The 9,770-nt window shown below is 38.7% G+C and overlaps 1 protein-coding gene across 1 annotated transcript in view; it reads right to left on the bottom strand.

Annotated features, from left to right (window-relative positions):
• Positions 1-4,288: 4,288 nt before the first annotated feature.
• Positions 4,289-9,770, bottom strand: part of KCNH7 (potassium voltage-gated channel subfamily H member 7) — a 211,209-nt gene continuing 205,727 nt past the window's right edge. Inside the window, 2 exon segments of the mRNA XM_066322881.1 lie at positions 4,289-5,937; positions 6,590-6,782. Of these exon segments, the coding sequence (XP_066178978.1) occupies positions 5,671-5,937; positions 6,590-6,782 (460 nt within the window). The 3' untranslated portion in view covers positions 4,289-5,670.

Below are 9,770 nucleotides of genomic sequence, written 5' to 3'. Positions count from 1 at the left end.
AATCATTTAACCAATAGAAGAAAGAATACTAATTTATATGAAAAACAATGTAACTTGTAGCCAATGAGTGTTAATGCCTGAAATGTAAAAAACATGTTGATAGTTATGGTGCTGGCTTTGTGAATTTGCCACCAAGCACCTCTTTCTGTGCGAGGCAGAACTGTAAATAAATCAAATACCTTAATTCTTTGTGTAGATCAGCCTCTTGCAAACTGAGTGAAAGAACCTGTTTTGAGACACCAACAGTTCTTCTTCTCCTAAAAGCTGGATGATTTTTCACTGGGGTACACAGGACAAAGGGGAATTGGAATATGTTTCTTTAGAGGGAATTATGTCCAGGTGTAAGAAGAAAATATTATCCACTCTAGAAACAATTAGACATTGGAATATATTGCTTAGAGAAGTAGCAGAAATTTCCTCAATAGAAATATTCAACACTTGGCTTGACAGTGTCCTTGATTTAATATCTTGCTTTTCAAAGAAAGACAGCTATCTCCAGAGGTCCTTTCCCAGCCTAGAATTTTCTATAGCTCAGATTGTACCCTCAGTTCCTTGTCCTGTTGAGACGTGCTGCAGTAGTCTGCTCTCAGAGGAGCTTCCTTTAGCTGGAGGCTTCTTTTGTAGAAGAACTTAATTTGCTTTTACTTTCATTTCATTGTTCTTTCTGCTTATCTCCGGTTTCACTGTTATTTCATCATTACTTTTTAATGTCTGCTTTGTGCAAGTTTCCCTTGAAACACTTCGGTAAAAAGCATGATTTCTTTTCCCCCACTACTTTTTCTTCTGCCTCCAGCACCTTAGCTGGAAGACACACAAGCCTTCCTTGCTCAGTCTCAGGAGCCCGCAGGACTCAGTGCGTGCAGATGGGTTGTTTATGTGTTTGTTGTGTAGGCTGTGGTAAATCAGGCTGTACACTAATCCCAAAACAATCCTTTACTGGCTCGAAGAGTTTGCAGACATTAAAAGGATATTTGAGACTTCCAGAGATAAAGAATGCTACTTGTTTATTCTAGCTAGTGTGAGGTTACACAGAAGGTGACTGAGCTCCTGCTCTGACCACGGATAATGCAAATACCTTGACTCTATCGCTCTCCTGGACGTTTACACTGATTTCTGAGACCTTTGCTCCTTTCCAATGTTATTGAAAATAGTGTCAGGGTTCACAGCAGTCGCTCTGGCAGGGCAGGGGAGGAGCACTCGGCTGTCACAAAGGCTGCGCAGTGCCACCGCCCGGCCCCGCTACAGACCCGACCCTGCCCTTCCCTGCACGGCCGGAGAGCACGGGGGAAGGCGGTACGTACCCCGCACGGCCCAGCCGCGAAGGCTGCAGCACCGCACATCAGCGCACGGCACTGCGCCCCACAGCCCACCATCACACTGCGCTGCAGCGTGCAGCCTGCATTCTTACACAGAGTTCACAGTGTAAGAGTATTTATCAGAGGGGATAGAAAGATCAGGGGTGCTGATCTGCAGGTATTAAGTACACCTGTCACGGGAGGAATCATGCCTTCTGCTGTGCTGGTATTGCAGACTCCTGCAATTCTATTTGTGTCCAGCATTTTAGAGCTCAGCAGCTCCAGTGAGAGGACATACAATTTATCAGCGGCAAGACTCCAGTTGCTCCACATCAGCAGGCAGGCAGAGGCCATGCCAAGCAGTGCTTTTCAGCTTTTTCTGTGTTACTTATTAGGCTGGTGAATGAGACAAGAGCTTTGATGAGAGCTCACCAAAGAGACAAAATTGCTAGAACACAATCAGCAGCAGGAAAAGGGAAGAGAGGTTCATCTGTGGACAGTTAGCGGTGAGAAGGGAGATCAGAAAATGTGTTTGCGAAGTGCACAGCATAGGAACATGGAAAGAAAGGGACGTGCATTGGGTGTATGCTTCCAGGAAACAGCAGAGTTGGGCCAGTCAAGAAACATGACTAGTGCGTATTACTGTAGATCTGTGCCTATAGATGAATGTGCACACCCAAATAGTTCAGGTTGCTGCACAGCTTAACTATTAAAAAGCATCACAACCTCTCTTTTGCTTTAAATGTTGAACTATGCCCATAACTGGTAGGAACCAATGAACTTCATGAAGACCTGTGCTGATCTGTACAGCCTCACCTCTCATATTTTAAGTGATTGTCTGCATTGCTTTTGCACTTCAGCTACTTTAGCTATTCCTGATATTCCAGGAGACTTTTCTGTATCCACAGCTTATAATTAATAGGTATTTTTAACCACAGTTTTTTAATGTACATAGCCAAGTGTCCCTAAGTTCAAGCAAACCCAAAATGTGCCTCCTAAAGTTCTGAAATCTTCTTTGGGTGTGTTACAACTGTGTGGGTTTACAACCCTTAACATTATTCCCAGTTTGATTTGGATAACACAGACCCATTTCTATCAAGTGAAAGTCAGATGGGACTTACAGGGAGGCCCGCCCATTCAAAAACACCCCACAAAAACCCTCAACAAAATTACCTGCAAATAAAAGGGAGAAGTTTTGCTGTTCAGAAAATTACCACATTTCCAAACTCAATGGTTTTTACCTGTTTCTGAAAGAAAAAACTTGAAGCAGTGGGTCTTCATGTACTTCATTAAACCTCAACAAGAAGAGAAGTTACCTGAGAAGGCAGATCTGTCTGTGTCAAGGAAGGGGCAGCTAGAGTATTGCAAGTAAACTTTCATCTTTTGTTTCTGCATTCCTTGGCAGGGAGCTTAGAATCTCCATAAATTTATAAAATTATTCATCAAAACCCATTTGAGATTTTTCTTCTTGGTACAAGGAGAAGGGAAGGAGCAAAGTCACTTTGAGCCAAAAAAATGGAGTAAGAAGAGGAGCTTTTCCTTCAGTTAGACTGACTGGAGTAGTTGTCACTCCGCCCCAATGCTCCTTCCCCAGAAGACTGAACCTGTTCTGTTCAGTCTCTTATCAGTAATGAGAAATATCAAGTGATAAAATTGGACAAAAGGCCTTTTGTAAAGCAATGCTCATGCATTATACTTTTTTCATTAATTTTATTTTTAATTTATACCAGACTTTTTAGAATGTAGCATAACCACAAATACCTTTTTAGAAAGTGTGCTAATTTGTTTCTTGTAACAAACATGAGTGTTAGTTACCAGGCTGAGATAGAGCAGAAGTCATTAACACTTTCTATTTAAAAAAATATGCAAACAACAAAACCCCCCCAGAAGGTGTTTGTTATTCAGCACTCCTGTTTCAATGGAGTATATGCAGGCAGAGGTTCTAACTGGTCCCTAGTGAAGAAAGATGTGTGCTAATGTTTTTACAATTTGATGGGTGAAGGTTACCAGTGTTAACGTCTTTGAGTGGGTCTTAATCTCTCTACCAACCTCAAGCAGCAAGTTTGTTACCGAGCCCAGAGAGCTTGGCTTCTGAAACAGGCAAGGGTCTGCACAAGCCTAAACTTCTGAACTTTGGAGTAAAACAGTCGGTTCAAGGGGGGATATGTGGTAGGCAGTTTGGGAAGGCTGTATCTTCCTCAGCCAACAGGGAAAGGAAGAGGGCAACGTGCTGCCGGGAGTTCAGGATAAAAGGAGGCTGCGTCCTCCAAAACCTTGAGAGAGAAAACACCCCTTGCCCTAGTGCACTTTCTTCCTCCTTTTATTCAAATAAAGTTGCAGGACTCCTCTGTTTCCTTTTCGGCCATAAACCTCTGGCGTTTGTGGATTCATTTTCCTGAGACTGCAAGGCACTGAACCGTGCAGCCCTCCTGTCATTGTGGTAGAGGAGCAGTCAGCTTGTTGTAGCTTTTGGACCTTTCCCCTATCAGCAGTATCATGAGGCAGTAGAAAACTTGATCTTGTATGGGAAGGGTCACCTTTTCAGTGACAAAGGTATTGACTTAATTAATTTTGGTATCCTTAAAAGCAAAGGTAAAGCAGAGCCATGCTCAGCAGATCAACACTAATTTTAAATGAGGAAAGATTCACCCACCTTGTGCTGATCTACCGGGTGTGTATGACTGAAGTGTCATGTTTCATTCTGACAAGACATATGAGGAATGTATCTATGTGAGGGACAGCCACTATTGCATCTTTCTGTAGCACTGATTTCCAACAGAGGGTTTAGCTTGGTTTTAGGTAAAATTTAAGTGTCCCCCCCCGCCCCCCCCCCCACCACTTAATTTCATGCTTTTCTGCAACCAGTTCTCATCTGAGAGGAATTTCACATTAAAGCTAGAAGATTAGAAAATCATATGAACATTTAAAAATATTTGGAAGCAGTAATAAAAAGGTAATTTCCTTCTAAAATAAACACAACATTTGAAGCAGAATAATATTTTAATAAAATTAAATCTAAGTATTCACAAAGCATTATGCACATACAGTACATACTGTATTTAAAGCCTACGGACCTTAGATCATTTTATTCTAATGTAGTCAGCTTTGGACACAAGCTAAGCTTACTCATTTTGTAATAAGAAAGTTTACAATTGTTCCTGAAAGTGATTTTACATATATACATATATATATATATAGCTCTATATCTATACTCCTACGTGTAAGTGTAGGTATATACACACACTTGTGTGTATGTGTGTATATAAATATATATACACATACACATACATACACACCTATGTACATCTATAAAATACACACATGCACACACGTCCAGGAGCGCGTGCGGGGTGTGTGTGTATGAGCATTTTAGAGGGGCTGGTCAGTACAAAGAGGTAACTGCAAACAGCCACCCTCATAATTATAAAACAAAAATGTGTAAAATATTTTTAAATTAAAACAGATTGTTAATAATTTGTATTGAACAAAAGGAACACAGTCTTCTGCATTACATAGAAATTAGGTTTATTGCATTTGATTATGTTTGTGTGACAGATGAAGAGTACCTGTCTGCTCATCACAGCTGAATTCTATGATGCAATTAAAAAAAACCAACAATACAAAAACCAGTATGTGGTGGAAACAAATGATTCAATTTAATGCAATTTTGTGGATGTGACCTATGGTGATACTTTCCACCATATGGCAGTTTTCCTCTCTGGTAAAATACTGCCCTACTTCAACTAGTTTGGAAGGAGGCTGTTTTCTCTGTCCTAATTGTTTCAAGCCCAGAAGACTTGGTTACCTTATTCTTTCTTTAGATTCAGACTTGTGATTTATTAGAAAAAGCTCACTGCAAGAAAGATAAATCAATTTTCAAAAGTGAGCTAGAAGAGCATTTTTCTTGAATTTTAGCTTGGTCAGGTAGGAGTTTGTCTATGTGAATTATTGTTATTTGTCTCCTATTTGCTCTGAAGACATATCCACAATAAAATACTATTTCCATGACAGCAGTAGGTTGTAATCTCCATGCAACGTAAACTGTAATTTTGGAACATGCATGTTATTAAAAAAAAAATAAAAATATAAGGTGCCTTGAGAATGCTGGCAGTTTTACATTTGGAACATACAGTTAGTGTGTGTATATATATATTTACATCAGAACTGCTCAACTTTACCATACAAGCTTCAGATTTAGGAAAATATACAGTACTTTTGCATATAATGGTATATTCCTTGTAGCCCCTGAGTCAAGTATAGAGGATTTAAATAAAAAAAAAAAAAGGAAAAAAAAAAAAAAGAAGAAGAAGAAAAAAAAAGAGAATCAGCCATTAAAAGCACTTACATTTTTGTGTGAAGTAATAGTATAAAAGTACTATTTCCCAGGAAGACCAGGATCAGAAACATGCCTATGAAGACTCAAGATTCCTACAGTGCTTAGTGAAGATTCTGGCAAGGAAGGGTGCCTAATTGGCGGGAGACAAGTTTTACAAGGCTGTGGGGGACGCTCTACAGACTGGTCATGTTCTTGATCTAAAAAAGAAGCCAGGTTGTCTTCTGAGGCTGTGTTCAGATGTGCTCCACTTGAGAAGGATTCTTTGGATTTAAGTTTTGATTTTTCAACATCTGAAATTTCGGGACACTGTCAGGGAAGAGAAGAAACAAGATGGTATTAATTACCATCCCTTCCAGACCCTTGTTCTGTTCAAAATTAGCAGATTCAGATGGTTCATGGAAAACCATTTTTGAAAATTAAACAGTGTACTGAAATATTTTTTACATGGCACTGCATTTGATTTAATGTAATTGAATGCAATTCTGCTGATTAATTGTTGAAGTCTGGATATCTTTTCCTCCCCTCAGACTTGCTAATATGACATCAAGATACACATATAAGCAGCCCTCTCTAAAGGACTGGTTACTATCGAGTTCCAGTCTAAGAGTATGGATCTCAACATTCTTGAATATGATGTTCTGTTTTAGAGCATAACTCCAGAATAGCATAATTCTGAGCATTCTAACCACTTGGATTCCTTTTCTGTTAACTTTTGTGAAAAAAATAACAATAAAGTAAATCAATCTGATTATAAGATCATTGTATGAATCTCTACAGCCCTCATAGAAATGTGACCTCTGAAACTGTGGTGCCTAAGCTCTCTGTGGAGATGCTAGGTCAAAATAATAATTTCATATTCCTTAAACTAGTGAACCAGCACCTAGATTGGTATGCATTTCTTCCTCATAACACAAAAAAACTAGGAAACCTCTTTTGATCTTATTTGACATGTACTTACCTGAGATGAAGGACTGAAACTTCTGTCTGTTTTAATTGATGCTGCAGGCTGACGTTTTTGTATGACCCGGACTGCTGGCTCTTGATACTCTGCACTTGCTGTCACCATGCTATAGGCAGGTGGAATGAGTGCTGACTGCCTTTGCAGAAGCTGCAGGATGGTTTGAATATCAGCAGTCATTTGGGATTCAAGCCTAGAGAAGGAGCATGAAATCAGTTAGCTCATGGCCAGGAACAGGTGTATTTCACACACAGATTACAGAGGCGCTCGAGAGGGACCTGCAGTTCACCGGAAAAACCATTGCTTGCTGTGGCAGGACCATGTCTTAAATAGGAGAGAACAGCAGAGGGAGTACGGAGCCCTTCCAAAGCCTCTATCTCCTTTGCAGAACATACTTCTGGTTTTTGCTACACTAAGAATGAATTCATCACTGTGCCTTAGGTTTGCAACAAGAAGCAACACAAGGGACTGGGTTATCTGGTTGAAAATAACTGGAATAAATGTATTCTCTTTGTTGTAACTAAATTGATTGGTGCTGGCTGGGCATGGGACATTATTTTGATGCATCTGACAATGAATTCTGACATGCTGATACAATGCACTGTACTAAGCAGAAACCACATTTGTGTTTTTCCAGTTAGAAAAAGAAAGATGCTTCTGAAACCATTAAAAATTCAACTACCCAATTCTTATTACTCTGAAAATTTATTCAAACTTATGCAGGCCTCAGAATTAATGTCAGCATTTCTGAAGTTCAAATTTTGTACCTTTAAATTTTTTTTTGCCTTTTTGTAAGTTTGTATATGACTTCTGAAGCACTTGACCTGATTATGTTGTTCATACTTAACAACTCCATAGCACTGAAATAATTTTTAAATGGTCATGCCAAAATCTGTGACAAACTCAGGAAAAGGCCTACTGTACCTTCCCAGCTGCTGGAAGGCTACAGCACACGCTGACAGATGGTAATGAAGATAATACAGCCTTCTGTACAGCAACTGAGCTTCTGACAGAGTAAACAAATCTTTGTCAGCAGTCTTTAATGTTGTGAATGTTACTACTTGGGCTCTCTACAGTAGCAGAATTGATGCCATGTTGTCAGATTTTTGGTTTTACCATGTCCTGTGCTGATGTTATTTTTTATCCTGTTGGAGTTGTCCATTGCCTGCATCATTAACTTATAAAAGCATCTGTGAAATTAATCCAAAAGATATGACCGAAGTGTAATTGGGATGTTGTTTTTTCTTTATCAGGAGAAGCTGATTTTGTGGCCTCGGCTCTCAGAAAAAAAGGTCCAAACACAGATTTCTGTTATAGTCAGATGTGCCCTACTTGCCCTCTTGGTTCCTTGAGTTCTTTGCTACTTGCAAATGTGCTGTCCTCATACAAGTATGGTGCTGATGCCACAGGGGGAAATGCTGTAGGAACATGCCACCATTCAGAGAACTTCCATCTGCTAAACCTGGGCCTTAACACATCAGTAAATAAAAGGTAGCATTGAAGGATGTGCATTCAAGATTATTTTTGACTCTTAATTAACTCTTAAATTGCTCCCCTCTTACTTTGTTAATACTTGAAAGTTTCCTTGTACTTCAAATAAAAAAGTGTCTCTGGTAGTGTTTATTCATCATCATTACATATAAAGGTTCATTTTTCATTCCCCAAAATTTAAAACAGATTCATGTTACCCAAACAAGCAGTAGAACCTTAAATTCTTAGCCTATAGTCTCCATGAAATTCCAATTGCTTAAAGAAGAGAAACAGAGATAACTCTAGGGATATATTACTTGCACAGTGGCTTTCCAGCCCTCTATGTCTATTTAATAGTTGAGTATTATGCCAAGCCTCTAACTTCTGGAAAAATTCAGGGAGAAGTGACCATGTGTTCTAAGCTAGCAGGTCAGACCTGACAAAGGCAGGAAAGGACATTGTTATATTCATAGAAAACCCAGAAAGGCCCCAAATCCCAAAAGCATGAAAAGCTTTAAAAACATGAGAAGAGTTAAAGAATAAAGTGATTTAAAAAATACATAACAATTTAATTCTTAGTTTATCAGTAACAATTATATTCTCACACAGAAGAAAATACTTGCATGATCAAACTGTAAGTAACTTAGAGGTATAACTTCATTTTCAAGAGCTTAAGGTTTCAAGGAAGGAAATGTTACCAAAAGACTATATACTGTTGATGGGAATCCTGCAGGCATTTACTTATGTGACATTTACAGTTACATAGATTACTTGACTTTAATGTAATTAGAAATTACAGCAGTTTAGGGTTAAGTGTTAAAAATGTCTTTTTAATGCATTATGTCATATTCAGAAATGGAAAATACTGTTTGATTGGCTTCTGATGGATGAAGGAATCAACTCAGTTAACCTGGCTTTAAACTGATTACTAAAATATACAGAATAGAATGCCAGTGAATAGCTAATACAGTATAATTAGGACTGAGTGCATGTCATAATATTTGTCATGGAAAAATATTGAAGGTAATGGAATTACAGAGTGAAAATAATTATAAAAAAAAAGCCATAGTCCTGAGCATAGGGCAATTTAAAATTAAGTGAAGTTACATGGTAAATTACAGTGCAGGATGGATCAAAATAGTCTAACCATATTCCTAAGATGCTTTAAGCTATGCTGTTTAGCTGCCAGTAAAGAGTAATATGTCAGTAGTAAGCAAAGGTGATATTGGACTCTGATAAAGAAAGCATTTTTCTGCTGTAATAAGTATAAGTATTGTGCCCTCGCATACTCCCATGTCTTACTTATTATAGAGTTGCAAAAAAAGTTAATGCATCGAAAAGGGAATTCATCTACAATACATTTTAAAAAGCAGGCAGCTGGTACACTTCGAGTCTCCAGGAAAGAAAAAGTACTTCAGGTTTTGAAGTTACTGAAAATTGCCATTTTGTGTCCCTGTCCAAGGCAGGGAGTTGGAACTAGGCGATCTTTAATGTCCTTTCTAACCCAAACTGTTGGTTCTATGATCTGGGAAAAGCACTCCTTATGAGGTGAGATTTAAATTTAACAATTTGGGGTGCCTCAGTACAACTTCTTGGTTAAAAAGGTAGTCTAAAACAGCTAACTGAGAAAAAAGGCTCTACTGCAAAGTTATTCAGAGTAGCTAATGAGCATACCTAGAGGTAAACGATCGGAACATATTAAAAGTTGTGT

The sequence above is a fragment of the Sylvia atricapilla genome, chromosome 7, assembly GCF_009819655.1.
Source record: "Sylvia atricapilla isolate bSylAtr1 chromosome 7, bSylAtr1.pri, whole genome shotgun sequence".
Classification (NCBI taxonomy): domain Eukaryota; kingdom Metazoa; phylum Chordata; class Aves; order Passeriformes; family Sylviidae; genus Sylvia; species Sylvia atricapilla.
Note: the sequence above shows the minus strand (reverse complement) of the source record. Positions and strands in the feature narration are given on the sequence as shown.